This window comes from Passer montanus, unplaced genomic scaffold, assembly GCF_014805655.1.
Source record: "Passer montanus isolate IOZ18808 unplaced genomic scaffold, ASM1480565v1 scaffold46, whole genome shotgun sequence".
Taxonomy (NCBI): domain Eukaryota; kingdom Metazoa; phylum Chordata; class Aves; order Passeriformes; family Passeridae; genus Passer; species Passer montanus.
The window spans coordinates 6,124,648-6,147,753 of record NW_024369485.1 but is presented as its reverse complement, the minus strand read 5'-3'; the positions used below and the strand labels follow the sequence as shown (position 1 = coordinate 6,147,753).

Sequence of the window (23,106 nt, the reverse complement as noted above, 5' to 3'; positions counted from 1 at the left end):
TAAATACCTCAAAACAGAGAGGGATAAGTGAGGAATCCAGGATTGCTTTTAAAGGTGGAGTAAAAAGAATGCATCCTCCTCCTAGAACTGTCAGATGGTATCAGCTTCTGGCTACATCTGCAAATGGGAAATGACAGTGCAGAATGACAATCCCTGGCTGCACTTGATCAAGATGGCATTTTCAGCAGTGACAGCTGAAAACACAGCAGGATTGATGGGGAAGGCAACCTTCCCAAAGGCATGTGCAGAGGCATTAGGCACCTGTTTGCTTTATTGACAGGGCGGGCTTTGTTCCACAAGAATAGCAGGCATGTTTCATCTTCATGTCAAAAGACACTGTGGCATTAAAGGGTAGAGAGTTACCTCAGGAACAAAACTACAGGCTTTAATCATCCCCATCTCCATTGTCTTGGTCACTGGAGCTGGAGTCAATAACTTCACCCCTGTGTTCTTCCTCCCCACTTCCACCAAGGTCGGGGGCTCCAGCCCTCATTCTAAAGATGGTAATTACACAGAACTGGCAACACCAACAGGTTCTCAGAGTTCCAGGTCAAGTAACACCAGAGAAAAAGAAGGAGATATTAATTATAGAGAGTGGATAATTGCTTCCTCATCAGCTAATCCTCCCATTTATCCACCCAAAAGGTCAGATACGGAAACCCAACACTCTTTCAAAGCACAGTGAATAATCTGTCCTTGTGGCCCTATGCCAGAACTCTTGGCTATGCGTTAATCTGGACTACTCAGGGGCAAAGAGTCTGTGTCAGCATTTAAAGAAAATGTAAACACTCATCTTTCTTCCTGGCCACCAGAAATAGGCACCTTAAAACAATCAGGAACAGGCATAAATGCAATTCATCACAGCCTGTTTCTGTTGTTTAGCCAAGACAAGCAATATCTCAGTGTCTCATTATGCAAAGACAAGGCAAAACACAAGGGCTGCCAGTCGGTCTCCACATAAACTGGTGTGAGGCACAACTGTGTTTAAATAAAGATCTGCTGGCTGGGGCATTAATTTCCTATAATGAATCCCATTGATCAACCACCTTGAATGTACAACGTGTGCAGAAAGTCCCAGCAAGGTCTTTCAGACAAAATATTCCTGGTCTTTCACCACTCTGAGGAACCCATAGCACCCATCACAGAAGCAGACTTGCCCCACTGTCTCCAGCTCTTACCTCCAAACCATTTATTCCATGCACAGATCTCACATGGCAAGCAGAGGATCAGCAAGCCACATAGTGGGGAAAAATCATGGGGCCAGGAAACAGCTGGAAATCTGCTTCCACAACTCCTAGACACATTTATCTTATCCCAACTGCTGAACAAGACCACACTTCTGAATTAATATAAAATTAAACCCATCAAACCCACTTTTAACAACTTTGAACACACAGAAGAAGTTCTTATATTACAATGCTCAGCATTTTGAATCACAAAAGCCATAAAGTCAGATTTCCTTTTTTGTAAGATCAGACTCCCACAGCAAAGTTTTGTTCCATTCCTTATTCCAAAGCCAAACCATCCCGTGACTTTAAGACCCAGATTTAATACAATATTTGGCTCTCCAATCCTGTTTGGAACCCTTACTTCCCACCAAAACACAACCAAAAAGCCAGGAGTTTAAGCAAGAGCTAAAATGCTACTTGGTTAAGATCCAACCTAAGTCTCGTTTCTTCAAAGTCTGTTTGGAGGAACTGACTTCTGGAGCTGCATCTCACTCCTTGTTGTCCATTAAAGCAACAATAACAAAACTGAATGTGGTAAAAGCTAAAGTCCAGCCCCCCAGGTAAGAAGGCATCATTGCAGAGCAGTATTTTCACACAAGAAACCACCTCAGACCAGAGGTGGCAGGGCAGAGCAAGGCAATTTTGCTTTATTTCCTGCAATACCTAGACAATTCAAATATACCTCAATATATTTTTATACAAAATTGGAGAAACAAAGCAATGGGGCTCACACTAAAGAGCTGGATGAATGCATCAGGCAGACAAAATGTCGTTCTCCATAACATTTTTTTAATGATGTAATATATTTTATTTCATTTGTTGTTGACAGGTCTCATTTTTTCTTTCTCGATGGCACCTTTTGCTCCCCACGCAGATCAGACTATCAATTTGTTACAGGAAAACAGAAACTTTTTGCTTTTGATATTTAATACCAGCAGTTCATTTGGCTTATTTGGACAATATTCTAAGGTCATTTTTCCCAGTCTCTTCTCTGCTTACTAATCAGAAAGTGACTGAAGAGCTGGGGAAAGCCAGAGCCTCAGCAGCAGCTGAGATGCAGGCAGAGATACAGCCTGTACTTTCCTCTTTAATTACACCTCTGCTGCCTTGGAAAGAAAGAGCAGGAGGGAAAATTTCACAGGCTCAGACCTGGGCAGAATTTGATCTTGCCTTCAACACAGGAATTACCATAGAATCAAACTCTGTAAATAATAAATCCAGGTCAGTTTTCAACTACAATCTTGTGGCAGAAACCTCCACTATCTGAAAAGTGCCAACTTTGTGTTTGAACTACACGTTTAAGGAGTTCCCCCTGGTTTTAGACTTTTTAAAACTCCTTTCCCTCCCCCTGCTTGTGAGTCAGTCTCTGCCTGCAATATTTCAGAGAAATGCCTTTGTTTTCTTTCCTGTGAGGAAAACGCCTGCCATACAATGGGCACTACCACGCCTGGTTAAGTTGGCACTCGGTGATGCTTTCCACTCCAACAGCTCCCTGCAAGCCATCAGCTGCAAAGCAAGCTACAGGGGTTGCCAATTAATTTACTGGGCCATTAATCAATGTATTCTATACCGGTAACTTTCAAACAGAAAGAAGCCATGCAGGACCAGAGCAGAGGTGCCAGACTGCCCACGCTTGGCTGAGCTGTACTTACTTCAGCTTCTTCTAAGGGTAGAAAGGAACAGGAGAGTTTGGAAAGCATCTGGGAGGGCTCCAGTAGGTGCACAGTGATGCACTAAAATCAGATGGTTGAAGCTATTTTCCTGCTTCCTCTCCTATGATGGAAACATCCAATTCACTCCAGAAACTGCCAGTTTTTACTGTGGTTAGTTGAAAAGGTGTCCAGCCTTTGGCTAGGGCAAGTCAAAGAGGTTACTTATTCCAAACAGCTTTATTACAATGTGACCACAAACCAGATGGAGGACAGGACATGAAAATCATATCTGAATCCCAATATCCACATTTCTGTCCTGTATATACAAGTGACAGAAGCATTTTGTATCAAATGACACTTGGACAAGTGCCTATCGTGTGACATGGGATCAAGAGTCCCTCTGTAAGACTGCCACAGGTCACAATAATAGTTCAGGTGGCCAGAAGCTATCCACACATTTAGTGGACTCAGGAAAGATGATGTCTGGGAGCAGAGAAGGTCAATTTTTCTGGCAGAGACCTCCACTGCAGGAAATTCAGGACACATCAAAATATCTGCATCAAAGGAAATATAGGTTGGATATTAGGAGAAAGCTTTTTACAGAAAGGGTGATAAAGTTCTGGAATGGCCTGCCCGGGGAGCTGGTGGAGTCACCTCCCTGGATGTGTTTAAAAAAAGACTGGATGTGAGCTCAGTGCCATGGTTTAGTTGAGGTGTTAGGGCTGGGTTGGACTCAGTAATCTTCTTTAATTCTTCTGTGAATTCTGTGAACTGTCTGCCCTCCTGACCACAGGTCCCCAGACACACAGCATACTTACATCTTACTTCCAGCCAAACCACTGGGGCTGGCAAAACTTTACTCCAGGTCACTGGGCTGGCAGAGAAGTGTGGGAATCACCCTCTGCCCAGGTGAGCGTCACCCTGAGCCATGCTCAGGCTGCAGGGCACGGGGCTGGGCACAGAGGGGACCTGCTTCAGGCACATGCTGGCAACCACCACCACCCCAAACACAGCCCATCCCTTCTGCAGGGACCCACAGCTGAACAGCACTGACCACCAGTGGAGTGCTCATGGGGGCTAACTCCACTTAATGTCTGTGTGGGGTTTAACCCAACCACTTCCTTCCAGGCTTTTACTACCAGCCCAATCTGAATTTCCACTGTTCGTTGACACAAGGGTTACCAGAGAGAGGAGCATTGAATGTCTCCAGGCCCATTTACCCTCCACCTCACAAGGTACAGGGGTGGGTCCTGTATAAACAGGTTTTTTGTTTGAGGGCGCCTGACAGAGCAGAGCCTGACCTTTCCCCTTTGGGGGAACAGCAGGCTTCAATCAAACCTTGCTGAGGGTTGGGGCTATTTTCCTTTCTTGAGGGTCAGGGTGATGCTTGAACTTTCCTTGCCTCAGCTTCCCCACCCACCCCATCAATCTCCCCTCTGCCCTGTAGGACATCTGGGGCCACTCTGATTTACAACAGCCTCCCCACGGCTGCATCTTGATGGGGACTTTCCCTGACACTGTGAGTGCCTCTCCTCACTGGAGTGCCTGGAGTCATGTCCCTTACAGCAGCAGAACCCACACCCTTTGCAGAAAGAATAAATCTCTTGCCAGATTAACATTTTCCACATTAAATTCTACATGGCCTGCTCTCAGGAAGGCATTAGGTTGGAAATGGCTAAGCTGTATGTATTGTGTCAAAGTGCTGCTGGGTGCATGGCATTTATAGGTTAAAAAAAGGTGTTCATTTTTACCAATGATGATGTAAATAGGACTCAAGATGGGGACTAAGAAACTCCAGCCCTTATTGCTCTTTGGGGATGGAAAGGATGCAGCTATGTTTAACCTGAGGCACTCTCACATTGTACACGGATTATCACTGCAGCATTGCTGTCCATTTGCTGAAGATCCAGCCCCTAGAACTTTCATAATACCAAACACATTAAACCAGTGTGAAAAATTCCTCCTTTTCCTTCTGCCAGGAAATACAGGTGCTGATTGGCTGTGTCCCAGTTACAAGTACATTTTTCAATAAGGCTTCTTATCATAAATATACTTTTCATTATTTCACGGCCAGATGAAGCCTGGCCATTGCTTTAGAGACTAAGAGCTCTTATCAGACTATTCCAAGTTTGGGCACTCCTCAGTAGAGCTGTTATAATGGCCCAGAGCCCAGAACAAGCTTTTTCCTGTGCTGGATGCTCACTAAAAGAAAATAGCACTGTGGTGTTGGCAGGTGAAGTGGCAAGAGTGTGCAATTGGATTTCCTCAGCTTTTGTTTTAGGCAATACAGCCAAGCGTGGCAAATTATTGTTTTTTTCCTGGAAAAATATTGGTGAGGGAAGGTGACAGAGGTAAGGAATGAGTGCTTGTGTTGAGCGTGGAGCAAAGTGGAAAGGAGAAGGGCTCCATACAACTTCTTCCCATTTACCTGTGGGTATCTCTTGGGGCACAGCCCTGCAGAGACTCAGGATGGAAAGTGCCTCAGCATGTGCTGATGCTTCAGTGTGTACCAAGAACACAAAAATTAGTGGAAATTAAAGCAGCCACTGGGTCCCTTTTGAAAGCAAAATCTGGTGACAGTATCTCAGGTTGGGCCAAGCCAAAATAGATATGTTCCTGTCTCAGAGCTCACCCTTGAAAACTACAGGTTTTTTTCTTCTCTATTCTTTTATCTCTTGCTTACTTCCATAAGGACAAAAAGACTGATCTCAGAAAATGAAAAGCTGAGCCCAAAACATTGTGCTGAAAGCCTAAAAGCTTATCCCCAAAACAAGTATTGGTATTTCTGAATCTAAAATCTTACATATTTGTGGATAAGGGGACACCATAAACACAACTTTCACCACAGAGATATTTATTATCAACCTCTTCTAAAATAATGAGATGTCAGGATTATTTCTTCTGACTCAGCCACTAATCATCTAAGCACATTGATATAATGCCAGTGCCTCATTAACTTTCGCCGGAGGACTGTCTCTTACTGCCCAAAACTGTCTAAAAGGAAAAAAAAAAAAGAAAAAAAAGAAAAAAATACAGCAGACCTGGAAGGATCCCACAAGTCCCCATTCAGATGAGAAGTCACAGGTTTTTTTGCTCAAGGAAACCACATGCCAACTCTTGCTACAGTTTTTGTTCTTCAAAGCTACTATTGGCTCTCCTTCCTCCCAAATTAGTGGAACCACTGTGCCAGGCCCATCTGGCACATCAAAATCCATCTTCACATTTCGTTATCCATCCCACCGACTAATGGGATTCGCCCATCACCTCCTAATTGCAGCAGTTACACCTTGTCTGCTTTGCAACGCCCAGGAAAACAAATCCTCAGGTTGTTTCAGAGTGAATGAACATCATTCTGTTCTTTAAACAAGCACAGCATTTCTAACAATAGGGGATGGCACATGCACCAAAGCAATGAGTAGAGTCCTTAGGATGGAAAGTGAAAAATAGGAAGTTTCCTGAAATAAAATGTCCTAAAAAGACAGTCAGAAGGAACCAGCAACCATGGACGGGATGCCAGTGATCTCTAGAAGTAGCTGTAATGAAAGTCAGATGACGCATCCCCTAGAAGTCCAAAGCAACAATTTAGGTGAGATGAAGGCCTCTGGAACAGCCAAGGAAAACAGAATTCCACTGCCAATGGTACAGCCTGTGCCTCAGTTTCTTCATCTGCAAAATAGTGTTATTGGTATTTAGTCTACATTCATTCTTCATGAATGATCAATGACCTCTAACTTTGAGTTCCTCCTTATAGATTTATTGAATGTGCTTGAACAACTTAGCTGGAGATCTGCTGGAAATTCAGGACTAGAGGAAGAAGTAGGAAGAAAAATTACAACTTTCAAGTAAAGCTATAACATTTAGAAAAGTCACAAACAAAAAGCACCTGGCCTGTCTTGCCTTGGAGGCACATCAAGCCCCTAGGGTGTTTAATTTGCAGCCTTGCCTTTTACTATTGCAAGTTTTAAAGTTGCCAGAGCAATCCTAAAAGCCTCATTAGACACCAATAATTATTAATCAGTGAATAGTATGATCAGGCTGTCAGACTGAGAATAAAACAGCCTTCCTCAGAGGGTTGAAAATAAAGCAAGCTTTGCTTGTGTCAGGACATTGGGAAGGCTGGGTCCTGCCCTCACATAGCCAGGCAAGTAAGAATAGTCTGGGAAAGTAAAGTTTCATCTCTGTCCACCAATTTTGTGCATGCTCACTCTCTGTTTAAACACACCATCAGACAGATATTTCCCACCACATTTCTGTGATAAGTGTTCCTTCCTCATGCCTAATGTCCAAGAAAACTTCTTGCCCTCATTGCACATCTCACAGGGGCTGGAGCACAGCTCCAGAGGTCCCTTATCAACTGAGCCAGACACCATCTACATGTCAGCTTCTCCACAATGCAAATCAGGCTCATTGTGACCAGTGGAACCCTAAATGAAGTGATTTCCCTGTGATAGACACTCCTTCAGAGCAGAAGAGGAGGTTGACCTCACTCCTGCTGCACCACCACCAGGCCAAGTGTTGAGGGAAAGGTCTGATCTCTCTCCCCATCCATCAGTGCTGCCGTAGTGCTGATGACACACAGCTGGGATGGAGGCAGCTCTGATGTTCTTCAGAAAACTATACCAGGAAATGGGCCAGAAAGGCCCTGAAACAAGGGAGCAGGCTTCTGGCCAGCCTCCCTCCCCATGCAGCATTCTCTAGCTTGGGCTGCTTTGGCCAGCAGACACAGAAATGCAAATCTGCACTCATCCACCAACACTGACAAGGCTGAAGAGGGATTTATAAGGCAATTCCTCATCCAAAAGGCATGGATACAGGGTAATACCTTATCACCCAGAGTTCTAACAGCATCCTGCAGCCCTCTCTAACCCTACAGAAGAAAAGTGGTTTCCAACCAACAGAAAAGTCTTGCAAAAAGGAACAAGTCTGAGTTTCAACAGAATTCTGAAATCTTAGAATCACAGAATAGTTCAGGTTCAAAGGGATCTTCAAAGATCACCTAATCAAACTCCCCCAAACATTTTTCACCAGATCAGGTTCCCTAAAACCCTCTCCATCATAATCTTTATTACAGATGGGGCACCCACAGCTTCTCTGTGCAACCAATGTCTCACTACACTGATCATAAAAAAAATTCTCTCTTATGCCTAGTCTAAATATTTCAGTTTAAAGCCATTACCTCTTGTCCTGTCACTGCAGGCCTTGGCAAAAAGTCTCTCTCTAAGTCCCCTTCAAGTTCTGAAAGGCTATGACAAGGTCTCCCCTGGGGATCAAGGTGGGTCAGGCTGATTTGGTCCTTAATAAGACAAAAATAAAGTTTGGACCAAGATAATTCTGATACTGCACTGGAGAGCAGAAGAGGGTGGACCACAGCTGCAGTGCTGAAAAAAAGTTGTAGAAGAGTTTAATTCTCTACCACCTCCACCAGAAATGCCTGGGGACAATAGAAAAGGTAACACAGCCCATCATCAGACCAAGCTGACAAAGAAAATGCTCCCACCAGCCACATTTGCCTGGTATAGGCAGGCAGCCACCATCAGTCTTAGAGGCTTTGTCAGCCCCCAAACTATGTAGAAGTCACCATAATCCAGGTAACTGTGGAATATGGGCTCCAAGAAAACCAGCAAGGACTCAAGCTACAGGGAAAGACGTATGGAGACAATCAGGAATCATGTAATGAAAAGGAACAGGCATGAAAACAGAGGCAGAGTCCCACAGATCTCAAGCTCTCACAGTGAACTTCAGGGCTGTGTCAGCAGGGACAGGAGTTTTGTGACAGTCTCCTTAATCACAGGCTCCTCTCACACTTGAATCAGGCTTGGGGCTGCAGCCTCAGACTTCAGGACACCCAAGGATTGTGGCTCCAAGTGACTTGATGATATTTCATTTCATTGCATGTGATTTCTTTCCCACATGCCTCATTCCCCTCTGTGCACATAAAGGAGGATGGAAACTTTGGCAAAAAGACTGAGAGAAATTCAGGGTGGGCATTAGTTACTATTTTTGACAGCACTAAAACAATATATGAAAAGGGGGGGTTGGGTGTTTTTTTTTTGTTTTTTGGTGTTCTTTGCTGTGATTTTTTTTCCCTGAGTTGCAGCTTAGAGGGGGAAAACTGAAGACAATGTCCCATCTGATGCCTCCCTGATGGAGTGACAGAGACTGGCTCTGCCAGAGCACTGCAGAAGTCGTGCTTTTGGGAGAGTATTGTTTTTATTTCAGGAGGAAAAAAAAAAAAAAAGAGGAAATGAGCAATCCCAGAAGGAAAGGGTCTGAATGCTTCCTCAGGCTGCACCATGAAGAAAAGAGATTGCTATTGTCAAAGGGTGTTTCATTGTTCTGATCTTTCTGAGAAACCTTAAAATATATCCAGAAATGTAACAAGAACAGAAAACATATCTGTTTCTTTGGCTGACCATTTGCAGTCTGGCTGGTGAGACACAGACTACAGCTTAGCAGTGCTAGTTACTCTGGTTAACCCTTGTTCTTGATAATCACATTTAATAAGAATTAAAAAAAAAAAAAAAAAAAAAAAGCCAAGAACACTTTGTACCCATCAGCAGGAGTAGGCGATAATCACATTTAATAAGAATAAATAAATAAATAAATAAATAAATAAAAACCGCTTTGTACCTATCAGGAGTGATATAGAGAAGCCAACTTTCCCTCATGTTAATGGCCCTACTGATTTTTAGTGAATTACACACCAAGTCAGGATTCCTCACCACTTCAGCCCCCTGGCTAATCAATAGCAACTAGCTCTACAAGAACAGATCAGGCTTATTTTTCCATTGGTGCCACTTTCAAATACCACATTCACAGTCTGCCCTTCTTGCCAGATTGCTTCAAGCTCAAACTTCCATCCAGGAGTCAAACTTTTGGTAATACCTCCAAGATGAGAAAAGTAGGGTGTACAAGAGATGCAAGGGCACAAGAATTTCCTTAAGGAACACAAAACAGTGGGATTTACCCCTCTTAGCATCCTTAGCAAGGCTCCATCTCATAGAAGCACCTAGAATCAGCCAGGGCTGCACCTCTAACCTCCCAGAGCTAAGGACCCTAAGAGGAAAAATTGCTGATAATACAGATAGATCAGATAAATTATAGATAGAGAGATAGAGAGATGATAGATAGATAGATAGATAGATAGATAGATAGATAGATAGATAGATAGATAGAGTGAGTGAGTGAGTGAATCCCAACACAGCACCCCCCCAGCTCCACAGCTCAGCACTGCTCCTGGCCACAACATCTGCCTAGGAGGCTGCTGGAGGCACAACCATGCTGCTCTCTTGCTGGCACTGGTGTCCACAGAGCCAGCTCAGGACTCTCAGTCCCACCTGCTTGATAAAGCAGCTTGGACATGGCTGTAAACAATCCTTCTGGAGTCAAAATTGGCATGAAGAAGGACAGACAGAACAAACACAGGTCAGAAGTGAAAAGGTTTGTCTTTGTCCCCAAGAGTTTCCTGTGTTCAGGTGTTGGGGAAGTTGGTGTGAATGGATTCAGATTTTCTGATGGGTAGATGACAGCAGTGTTGAGAGGCAGAAAAGGATCATCTTCCTCACAGGTCAAAGCAGTGACAATTGGCCTTTAATCTTCAATACCCTGTAACAGGCAACTTAATCAGTCTTGTACTCCAATGACTTAAATCAAGATAAACATTTTTAAAACACCTTATCATTCCTATTGTGATACCATGCTGACCAATCAGCTTGTTTTTCACCCACAGCAGGCTTTGCTTGAGCAGAAATAATCACCCCCAGCTCCATCACACAGATGTAGGAGCGCTGGGAAAATGCAGAGAAGGCTGAGTGAACAAAAGGCACTTCAGGCCTGCTGGGGTCAGAATGTGTATCTGTATGGGAGGTTGGACTCATCACTTAATCCAGCTCTGTTTCTAATGAGATTGGTTCCCATTACAGCAAAAGGAGATCCATGGCTTAATTTGCCAAGGGGACCATTGTCACGCAGCTTAGGGAAGCAAAATAATCTTATCAGTTTGAACTTGAACCTTGCCCTCCAATTATATGAACAATGATTATGAAAAGAGAGATAAAGAGATTTTCATTTATCCAGCAAGAAAAATGGGTTGTCTGACACCAAGCATTCAGTTTCCTGCAGCTGGTGATAGACCTTTACAGTCCAGCCACTCGGCTGTACCATTGCCAAATGCACTAACCAGTATCTGTGCACAGTAACTCTGGAACCAAACCCAGGGCAAATGGCACCAAACATTTATAGTCCAATTTATTGGTACAGCAGTCTCTGCTCCTGTAATAAAGCCAAAGTGAAAGCCTGGGGCTGTCAGCTAAAGACAAGCAAATCCAAATCAGAAAAATGTTTCATCCCTTCTTGCTGAACATCTCTCTGCATCCCTCTCCACCCCATCAGCTCCCCTTGGCTGCTGTAGAGGCCATCCTCTTCTGGGAGTTCTGCATCCCCCACATTGCAGCTAAAACAAAGAACATTATGGCAAATAACAGCCAAGCTTCATCTATTCTTTTTTCTATACAATTCATTCCATCCAAGTTGTTTAGCTGAACAAAACCCCAGCGCTCTCCTTTATTGTGAGGCCAACAAAGAAGGAACATGTGAGCACAGCGTGGGTCACAGATGTGCGCGCTCCTGCTTCAACTGCGAGCCACTTCCTCGCCCCACTCACTTTTACAGGGCTTTAACCTCTTTCAGCTGGAATTCAGATGAGCACATAAACCAGGAAGCAAAGAGTGTTAACACAACAGAAGAGGCCCCTGTACAAAGGATACATGAAGAGAGGGACATGCTTTGGAAACAGTCAGATCAACAACCTCGGTTTCCAAGGGGTAACCCACACAATAAAAATCCAGAGAGAAATAAACTGAACAAATCCCAGGGGATCTATTTTTAGCAATATCACTTGCACTGCAGGATCCTTATTTGAGCCTTTGAATAGACACACAAACTTTTTTTTCTTCTTTTATGGAGGGACAGAAGCAAGAAAAAAAAATTGGAAGGGGAAATGTCTTCAAAAATAATTTTAAAAGATATTTTAGAATCTGTTTCAAGGACTGACCCTAAAATTGTAACTCAATTTTAAGAACTCTTATCTCATCCTAAAAAAAGTAACCCTCTAAGCATAACTGCCCTAGGGAAAAAAAAAAAAAAAGAAACCACAACCAAAACTATGCAAAACAAGACCCTTCTCACAACTGCACTTTATGGCTCAGATCATATCTGCCCACTGATGGTTTCCTATAGTAATCAACCTCTAGCTCATATTACACATAAAATACAGGTGTAATGTTGCCCTTTCCTTAGTGTCCTGTGTCTGGCTGTGATGGAGTTAATTTTTTTGAAGCAGCTTGTATAGTGCTGTGCTTTGGATCCACAACCAAAACAGTACTGATAATATATAAATGTTTAGGTACTGCTAAAGAGCTTTTGCACTGCATCAGCACCTTGTCTGTCCTTCACTCTGCCCTCCCAGCAAATAGACTGTAGGGTGCACAAGATTTTGGGAGGAATACAGTCAAGCAGGTAACCCCAGCCAAGCAAAAATATATCCCATGCCATGCAGTGTCATGTCCAGCAATAAAACAGAGTGGAGTGGGGTAAATCAGCTTGGGAACTGACTGACAATCAGTCTGCCTGTGGGCGGCAGTGGGTGATTGCCTTTGCATAACTTATTTTGCTTTCTTTTTTATTTCTTCCACTTCTCTTTCACTATTTTTATGTCATTCCATAAGTTTTCTTGCTTTTACTCTTCCCTCTCTCTTCCCTTGTCCTACTTGGAGGTAGAAGTGGAGGCAAGCAAGCAGATGGGTAGTGCTTGGCTGCCTACAGGTGTTAACCTGCAACACTCAGTTATGTGCACCTGACTTTGCAACTGAAATGTCCATTTTAACCTGTGAGGTCCATTGGCACACAGATAATATAATATTGGAGAAGGAACTGTGTACTGAGTACCACACATTTCTTCCTGCTTAACATAGCTTAAGAGAATAGATAAGGAGCTGCTCCTGGAGAAAAAGGTGGATACTAAACAATCTCTGAAATACTGGGCAGTTTGAGCCCCTGATGCCAATCTCTCTGCCTTGGATCCTTATCTGTGCAATTCAGTAACATTCCAGACTCCTTCCAGAAGGGTAAGTACATCCCTGTAAGTACATCCCTCAAAACAAGCAGAATAGGGTTTAAATAACATAATAGGATTTAAATACCATTAAACATACAGGAAATAAGGTCTCAGGGCCATAAAGAATGGAAGAATAAATAAAACAATTTTAAGGCCACTGTACAACATAGGAATCCCAAGGAATTAGAGAAAAATAATGTTCTCATTAAAGAGTAACATAAACACCCAAAGGGCTGGACTCAAGCAGTTAAAACTACCTTAATTTTAACATTTCTTAACTTCCAAATGTTTGATTTGAATAATAATACTGTTATTTGAATGTTTCACACAAAAGCTAATTTTTTTCCAAACCAAACTGCAGAATTTTGTCCCAGAGCATCCTATGGGCACCCAGGGCCACAGCAGCACTGCATGTACAGGCCCCACAGACCACAGAGGGAAGAGATTTCCCAAAGACTGAGGCCCAAAACAATAATCCATAACCCAGCCATAGGAGCTCAAGTTACCATCTATCACTTTAATTGCACTAAGTGTCTGCACTCCTGGCCCAACACAACCTTTAGGAAAAACATGTGAGCCAAAAGCCTTTGCAAAACACAGCAAACATGGGAAAATTATGTCAGGAATTGCACCTGCTGTAGAGCACCCTTAATATCAACACCAGCCCACAGTATGATACAGAAATCACGGAGGAAACATTACTAGAAAATCCCCACACTGCTGTGTTTGTTTTCATATTTACTAATGGGAGTAAAAGCCCACTTTAAACCCTTGAGGCTGGTACAACACATGTTGATAATATCATAGCAGCAAAACCACAGGCATTATAGCAGATGAAAATAAAACAACACAAGCACACAGGGGGTCTCAGAGTAGGTGGTCTGAATGGCCCCTTCTCGACAAGCAGCACCATCAGGTACCCAGTTTGTCAAGGAATTTGTGTGCCTCACCTGAAGTCAGCTCCCTCTCACACCCTGAGGATTCTGATTCTTTTATGGGCTGCTGGGGGAGTGAAAAAATTCCTCTTCTGGCAAATAGTGTACTGATATCAGGTCACAAGTTGGTGCACAATAGTACACAGTAAAGTTTTTTGATTGTAAATGGCTGATAAATCTCTAGACCTTCTTCTCTAAATATAACATTTAAAAAAAGGAAATATATTTTTTAACTTCCTCCTTGTTAAGGATGTGGGATACTTTGCCAACAGCTGGATGTGAGCTCCTCTGCCTGTCACAACTAAAGTGCTTGGACAACATCTACTGCAAATTCTTCAGCAGCACCTACATCCATCTGTTCATTCAAACAGACTTCTAATACCTGAGCTCTCGGAGGGTTTGGCCAAACTGCAGCTCACACAAACACTGCTCCATCTTCATGCAAGGATCCAGATGGATCCAAGAGGGATGATTGAACAGCAAGCCTCAGCACCCAAAGGAGCCCCATCAACACTGACACCACAGCATCTACCAACACAGTTCAAGAGCACAGAGCATATCTGAAAAGACTCAGCCAATATTTATTTTCCTGTGCAACCCAGAACTAGCAGCTCCTCATTGTCTCTCTGATGTGAGAAGACACACACAGGGCTCCAGTCAGCCAGGCACTGCACACACTGAAAGAGGAGACATTCACAGTTTTAATTACTACAAATGAGTTCATACCCTCAGTTAGTGAGCTGAGCCAGGCACATTTGAATTAGCCCAAACCCAGGCTGAGAGAGTCACAACTCACCATCCATCCTCAGGCAAAAGGAGCAGCTAAGTAAATAAATAATAAGAATAACAGGTAACCCAAGCAGCTCTCTTAAACATGTTCCCAATTATTACTCCTACACTAGTTTTAATCTGCAAGAAAATGAGCTGGGATTAACTTCTATGCTTCTGCTCATTCTGCACAGCTCTTGGCAAGTCAGCAAAGCTGCCTCACAGCTGAGCAGATTTTGGCCCGTGGCTGTCTTTTGGAAAGAGCACAAAAATCCCAGACAGCAGCAATGCTGGATCAATGAGGCTCAGCACTGGCAAGGTCACAAGGAGCCTTGTAGTATTGTACCAAACCAACCTGCCAAAAATCCTCTCAACCACTTTGAGGGGCGCATGGGGTCTGTTTCTGCAGGCTGTCACACACCTTTCAAGGGACACAATCTGTGAAGCTCTTGGGTATCTGTATAAAGAAATTACAAGAGCACAAAAAACCAAAACAAAATGGATAGTTGCTTTAAATGGTCCATTGTTCCTCCCCAGAGAGTGGGATTGCTATTTTGGAACAGAAAACAGAAACTTCAATTTATACCTTCACAAACATGCCGAGCAGAAGCAGCCAGTCTCAAATAAGACATGTAAACAGCCCTGGTGTGACCAACTAAACCTCTGCACACCCATCTAAACACAGCACAGGCCAATCTTCGGCTCTGAACACCGAGCACTTTGGGAGATCAGGCTGTGTTTAAATTAGCATCAACAAAAGGATCAGCACAAGTGCCAAGTGTAAACACACAGTTTTTCTCCTCCTGCAGAGTCTAAGCTTATTCTCCCCACCCCCAAGATTAAAGTGTGAGTTTAGCTTCTAAATATCTCAGTTGAAAAAAGGATATGTCAAAATTCTCTCCTTTTTATTTTTAATTGACCAAACTATTTGTGACATATAAAATCTGCTTTCACAGTGCCTTAAGTCGGGGAAAATTTTTACCTGAGGATATAAACAGTTTCTTTCTTTAATTCTGCAGCATTTGTATCCATGATAACACACAGACATAGGAAGAATGTTGCAAGGATAATTTCCTCAAATTGTCTGTGCATCTAGCAGGATACTGGGATACTTTGAAGTTATTAAAATTACCACAGCAGATTTTTTTTCCTTTTTTTATTAATACTACTAATTAAATAAAGTGTTCCTGGTACTAACAAAAGTCTTCATCATTTCTGGACCCCTGCAATTAGTAGATAGAATATAAATATTGCCAGTCATCACACAGATGTTGGGATCCCTGGGGTCCCTTGGCTCCTGCTGACAGCTGTGATGGCTAAACCAGTGGATTTCCATGTGGCAGGATGCACACATATGGCTCTTGAGCTTGAAGTCACTGCCTACATGAGGTTTCACACAGACCCCTCATGAGACATCCTGGCACCCACAGCAGCCCCATCCATCCCTCCCAGACTGTCTCTCCTTTCCCTGGTTCCACAAACACCAACCAGCAGCTGTGTTTTCACAGCAGCAGCAGCAGTGCCCCTGGTGACTGCCCAGGACCACAAACACAAGGAATTGGAAGCACGTGTCTGTCATCCTGCAGCTCAATTTGGTCCCCTCAGCTCTCACTAAAAGTAAATGCTGAATATTTTTACAGTCAGCAGGCACAGAGTCCTCACAGCATTTTCATCACAACTGTTGGAAAACCCACAGTGTTTTCTGGAGCATGCCTCCATACAGAGGTGGACAGAAACCTGTGTCTTTGCTTTAAATGCTATTTGGTCTTGGCAACATGGTTTTGTTGATACCATAAAGCTGCATCCCTGTTGATAAACCAGAACAACTCTCTCAGGCACCAAAGCAGCCCCAGCCTCTGTGCTGATTCTTTTCCTGCTCTCACAAGAGCAGCAGATCTGGCACTTCATACCCACCCAAACTCCTACTGATTTCCTCCTCCAACACCTCCCAGCTCTCTGAGGCCTTTAGATTCTTTTCCACTGGCAAACAGACATATGTGACACAAACCCCAGTTGCAGCTTCCCCCTGTGAGAACCCCTCAGCCATGCTTCCCAGACACATCCACCCCCCTGATCTCCCATGCAGCCACATCTCCAGAAGATTATCAGAAGAGGCCAAGTGGTTTTAAACCACCTTTGATGAGGTTTTGGATTTTGTCAGCTCTGCAAAGGAGAATTTCTCTACCCCAGCACAGGCAGTTTGCCCTCAGTAAGCCAAACTGCAGCCCAGGCAGCTGGGATGGATGGATGGATGGATGGATGGATGGATGGATGGATGGATGGATGGATGGATGGATGGATGGATGGAGTAACACATACAGCCTCCAGGTGAGGAGGAAAAGATCACCCAGGGCAGGGACCTCTCTAAGCAGCAACCTGAGGATCCATCCTACCTCATCACCCAGAGCCCTTCCCCAAGACAAGGTATGGAGGTGGCCTGGACATGGTTCAGTCTTTAACCAAAGTCTAAAGCACGTCTGTTTGCCCCTGAGGTCAAAAGCTCAACCCCCATTACTGAGTTACAATTTCTTTTCCAGTGTGGTGGTGTATCTGCCTTTCTCTTGAAAATGTCCTCTTTTACAGCCTGAAACCTTCAACACATGGAAATCCTGGATCCCCCTTGACACCACGGGCCCATTCAGGGCTATTAGGCATTCAGAAGCTGTTAGCATGTAGATTTTGATGATAATTTGGTGAATGGAGTTGTCAAACAAATTGCCTTTATTACAGACTGATTAAATGCAATCAGGGAGAAGTGCCTTTCCCCTCCCCAACTCCAGCCCTCATCACTCAAACAAACACACTGAGCCAATTAGCAGGGAGGTGGCAAAAGCAGCTTTCACTTGAAACCTGATATTCCTGGGGGAAAGGAAAAAAAAAAACCCAACCAATCACCACCACCAATAACAACAACAACAAAAATCTTTATGCTTTCAAAACCAAGATGGGCCTCCAGGGAGAGGTTCCAAAAGCTACCCAGAGCTCACCTGCAGGGTGTGGATGGGAGTTCCCAGTGTTCATCTGGCTCCTTGCCAGATCAGCTCCCTTAAGCTAAGTGCTGCTCACATCCAGCTTGTGCCAAAATCTAACTCAAAGAACATAAACATTAAAGCAGGCCCAAGGGGAGCAGCACTACCGGGGCTGGTTTTTCTTTCAGCTGGGTTTTCCTGTGTCAGAAGAGGCACAAGCTTCCAGCCAAGCTGTTTCCATGCCTAGAAACCTAAGTTTTTGGCTTAGTCCTTGCAGTGGATTCTCCGATGTCTGTAAATACTTCACAACCCTTTCTGCAGTAGTGGAGGGACCTGTCTCCATTAATGTGAAACTCGTGGCAATCCCACAGATCTTATGCCACCACCATTCTGCCCAACGTGCCTGAAATCAGCTAATGAATGGAAAATCCTTGAGGAGAATCAGAGCATGGCATGATAACAACACAAGTTTAATTCCTTACAGGTATGCAGCTGGAAGTTAAATAGTCACCTTGGCAGCAGTGGGCAGAGCAAAATTCAACATGTGTTTGCATGACTTGGCTTCAGAGACAGGAACACCGTGGCTGAGCAGAGAGAGCACACAGGATATGAGCAATAGCTGCTGACTAAGCTTTCAATGCCTGCATTTAAAGTTAGCACCAAAGCCTACTTTTGGCCCCAATTTCATTAACCTTGTCCCTCTGAGGAGCAAGGCCTGTGCACTGCACATGGATCACTGCCTCCCAGAGCCCATGCAGAGGAGCTATGGCATAGCTTCCCCTCAAAGGGGCAAGGGCATTGCTCTGTCTTGGACTCTCACAAAGGGCCTAAAACAAAGGTCAAGTTTTATCAAACAGCAAGGATTTTGGAGAATTCGTTGCTGCTACAGAGATTAGGACCAGAGGTTTATGGTTAACGTACACAGATTCAAAAGATCAGATTCTTACCCCACACCTCATCACAGTCCTCAAGTATCACCTTTAACATTAGGGGTAAGTGACACATCAAGACAGCAGGTTCTAAGCCTTCAAACAGTCCTGAGCACAAGAACAGATCGCAGAATGAGATTAAACCAAGAGTCCATTCTACAATCAGCCACAGAGAAAAAGTCCAGGTCTTCTTAAGTAGTGGCTGCAAAGTGCCTGATAAGTCCACTTTCTCCCTCAGGATCTGCTTCCTACCCCCACACCCTGCTACAAACATCAATGTTTAAAGAACTATTAAAAAAAACAACTTCAAAACTCTTCACATAGTTCAAATACTTCACTTAAAAGGAATTTGAATTCTTACATCTCAGATTGCACCAGTCCCCAGCAGGACACGCACTGCTCATGTTCACGTTGTGGCATTTGAGCTGTTCAAACAGGAGGGATGGAGTGTGCTGTGTGCTCAGGGGTTAGAAATCCCCACCAACCCTGCTTGTGCTCTCTTGTGAGAGCTGAGACTCAATTAACCACATCTCTGGGCACCTTATCAGGGTGTGCTTTGCCATGACCTACATAAAAATCAAATCCACCTGCAGCTAAGAGACACATCCCTTGAAGACCCAGCCAGTGGAGAGTACTGGGAGCAGTGGGATGTGGTTGGGTTTGAAGTCCTTGGTAAATCTTTTATCCAGCCTTACTGCAGAGCTACAGTATGAGAGCCAGATCAGTGCTGCTGACTTATGATCTGCTTAGAGCTCAAGACTGGTATTCCCTGAGCTTTCTTTCCAGGGCTGGATCCACACACTCTGCCCCCACCTCACAGCCATGACCTATTACAAACAGCAGCACCTCCTTGGTAATGCTGAGTTGAACCAAGCTGAGAAGCCAGAGAGTTTTTGCTGCTATACAAGGTCTACAGAACTGAGTTTTAAACCCCCATTTTTCCCCAAAGAGCATCAGCTGCTGTCTCTGGACAGTACTGCTATTGATTTGCAAGCTGGAAAAGCCTTTACATCCCAAAGAGCTGTGTCATCTCCCTGCAGCACCAACTGCTGCAGAAACCTCTGTGGGATCACAGCAAGCCTTAAATTCCTCACCAGTAATACCCAATACAAATCCACTCATCTCCCTGGGGTGCAGACAATTTATGCTTTGGATGCACCACCTCTGGGTGGGATGGCATACAATAAAGCTATAAGTTGTCCCCAAAAATTTTCACCAGCCCAATTCCAGTCATGCCAGAGAAGAATTATGAACATGCTAAAGTACAGAAAAGTGTATAACAGGCCAGACACAATTACAGTAAAATAATATTAGAAGGATGTCCCCCTTCCATTCCTTAAGCCAGCTGACAATCCCCTTATAGGGATAACAGTGACAAACAAGATGCTCCATCAGGTAGGAAGAGTTACCTGGGCTGCTGCTCCTTCATGGCACACGGTGCAAACCCTCATGCATTGGAGGGCGATGAATGGGGTCAGTGCAACATGTGCTGGGAAAGCATAAGGGAAATACTGTACCTTTTCCTACCCCCCTATCATCTTGTGGGTACTCAGCTCCTGAGCTTACAAAACTATACTTGAGCTGCTACACACTGGGTACAGCCCTTTCCTGCAGCAAATCATGTTTCCTGTCCTGCAAGGTACAGTCAGTCCAACAAGACTGGGGACATTTGCCAAGCCTGCTATCAGGAAACATAGGTTGGACCTGGCAGAAGGTTTCAACAGTTATGGAAACTCATGGGAGGTTGTGCTGCTGGGATTACAGACCCTGCTTCAGAGTACAGTCTTGCCACACACATACACAGAGATACAAGCCACCCCTCTTCTCCCAAAGCATGACAGTTCAGTCGGATGCTACAGAAAGCATTTTGTTATCAGCAACTTTCTTATCCATTTTTTAAAAGAACAGCATCTGGTCCCCCTGCCAGCACCACTGAAGCCTATCAAATTTCCTTGCACTGTTCCAGCTATGTTCTACAAACACAATGTAAAGCACCTTTGCCCTGGGACACCTGTACACATTTTAACGCTTGGCAATTTGGCCTGGCTGGGAAAACTTTATCTACATTTCAGAAAGACAACTCATCTCCCCCTTGCAGCTTTTGCTCCCATCATGCCTACTCCATGCACCCCTTCTGCATCAAATTGCTCGCTTCTGCTTAGGAGCACAGAGAAAGTTCAGTGCCAGGAAAAGGATAAAAGCACACCAGAAACAGGAAAATGCCTCAGTCCTTTCCATTCAGAGGCAGATCTGCCTTGAATGGGAGCCCCAGGACTGATGTGGCCCCAAAAGAGACTGAATCACAGGCAAGCCAGCCCCCTTCAATTCACATTAAGACTTCCAGCACCATACATATTCTTTCCCTCACCCTCCATCACAAGCTCCTCCTTTCTAACACAAATTTCTCACAGCACACAGACACATGCACTCCCAGGCAGTGAGCAGCAGCGCTGGGATGTGTTGAAACCCAAGTCCAGTGAGGTTCAACCCTTGCAAATGACTCTTTTTCATCAGCAAACTATAATTGGCAGCTCTTATCCACTACAAGAGTTTTGCAAAACATCCCTAAAGAGTATGTCAGGCTAGTTCTTCACACTAAGACCCAAAATTAGAATCAATATCCTAAAAGAAAAGTGGCCCTCACTGGGCACTCCCAAGCAAACTGATCAGCCCTGCTGAAGTTGCAAAATAAAATCTGTTATGTTTTCTCAGATCCACATGCACATCCAGAAAGAAGAGAAACAGAAACATAATTTTAAAGCAATTAATGCAGCTATAAAATTATAAAACTTGCATGGGACTCCAGACTTTGAAAGTGCTGCTGTGTACAACTCAAAACAAGTGCTATCAACATTTTTAGATTCGGAAAATATTAATAAATGAGACACTTTTTCTTTCAGTTTAAGAAAACACAGGCTCAGAATATAATTTGTTCTGTGCATGCACCTCCTTTATCTCAGCTCAGGAGGTTTTTGTAACAATCAGGAGCTGTATGTTAAGAGGAGGGAATCTGGCCCTCTAGAAAATAATTTAGACTTGCTATGTTAGCTTTAATTCACATTCTAAATCGTCCCAGTCCCCCAATCCCCCTCTTTTCACTCCTATGAGAAGCACAGCACAACACCCGCTAAAAATTTACACAGGTTAATACCATTCCTGCTACAAACTTGCACAAGTTAACACTATTGTTTTTCTTGTTCCCAAAGTTAGTCGGACTCTTTTGTAATAGTTTTGCTAATTATTGAGAAAGGCTTTTAAGAAATTCAAAATCCTCTTACGGAAGAAATTTTTCACCTTTTGCTTATTTTTAAAAGATTAAAATGACTTCCCACATAACCATCCCAGATCTGCTCACATCCCCTTTCCCTGAGCTGCTCCTGAGCACTGGAATTAGAGCCCCCATGCACGAGCAGCACACGGAGGGATCGGCGCTTCTCCGTACCTGAGAAGTCTGCAGAAGTCTTGGCAAAGTTGCTGAAAGTTGTCAGGCACATGAGTCCTAGGAGGAAGGTGGAGGTGGGAAACACATCTGGGCAGCACATCCTTAGGTGTCCTCACGGCTTGTTTTCTTCCAGAGGAAAGGAAAGCGGTTCCTGCCCCTGCCCAGCGCTCCTCATTGCCCGGAGAACAGCGTCAGTCCCATCGCTTGGAAGGCTCGCAGCCAGCGGCGGGGAAGGAAAAGCACTCGGCACACACACACACACACACACACACACACACATCCCTGGGAGTGAATGAATCCCGGCTGACGAATGAGACAGACCCACCTGAGCCTTGGCGGAGTTCCCAGGGTCCTAAAAGCCACCTCTTTGCCAAATTTGCTGCAGATTATTGTGCAGCTGTCCAGCTGTGGCACTGCGAGCTGCTGGGGGGCAGTCGGGGAAAGGGGTGCCCCGAGGGGCTGGGCTGGAGGAGCCCAGCTATTGTTGGATTAGATATGCAGGGCTCTTGTCTCTCTGGCACAGACAGACAGAAGGACGAGCAGAGTTTTCAAAGCAGGGAGCCCAAAGCAAAGCACCTGAATTCACAGCGATTTCTGGTCTGACGGGTATTTGTAGATGCTGCTGAAATCAGTGTGAGCAGCAGTGTCCTGCCAGACTGGTGACAGGAAAATTCTGTGTCCCCTGTTGAGAGTGATCCTACAGAGACTTTGCACAGGCCCAGGGATCAAACCCTCCTGGATCTCATTGCAGGACTGGGACTGGTATCAGCCACATATGCAAAACTCTTGAGAGCATATGTGGCTGATACCATGCCAGGCTCTCCTAACCCACTGGACTCCTCTGTCCTCCATCAAACTCAACAGATCCAGACTTGTGGTTTACATAGGATTGAGGGATGGTTTAGGTTGGAAGGGAAGTTTATAGATCATCTAACTCCAGCCTCCCTACCACGGGCAGGGACACCTTCCATTAGACCAGGTTGCTCCAAGCCCCATCCAACCTGGCATTGAGACACAGGAGTCCTGGCTCCTTCCATTGCAATTACTTTAACTTCCTAGCATGGCCCT

General features: G+C 44.4%; 1 protein-coding gene across 2 annotated transcripts in view; it reads right to left on the bottom strand.

Moving 5' to 3' along the window:
- EVA1A (eva-1 homolog A, regulator of programmed cell death) overlaps positions 1–22,181 on the bottom strand; it is a 201,337-nt gene extending 179,156 nt beyond the window's left edge. Inside the window, exon 1 of one of the 2 annotated variants that reach the window (XM_039721669.1) lies at positions 22,039–22,181. In XM_039721669.1, coding sequence (XP_039577603.1) covers positions 22,039–22,138 — 100 coding nt within the window. In that variant the 5' untranslated portion in view covers positions 22,139–22,181. The remainder of the gene's footprint in view (positions 1–22,038) is intronic. The other variant, XM_039721670.1, reaches the window with a different exon arrangement.
- Between the last annotated feature and the right edge of the window lie 925 nt (positions 22,182–23,106).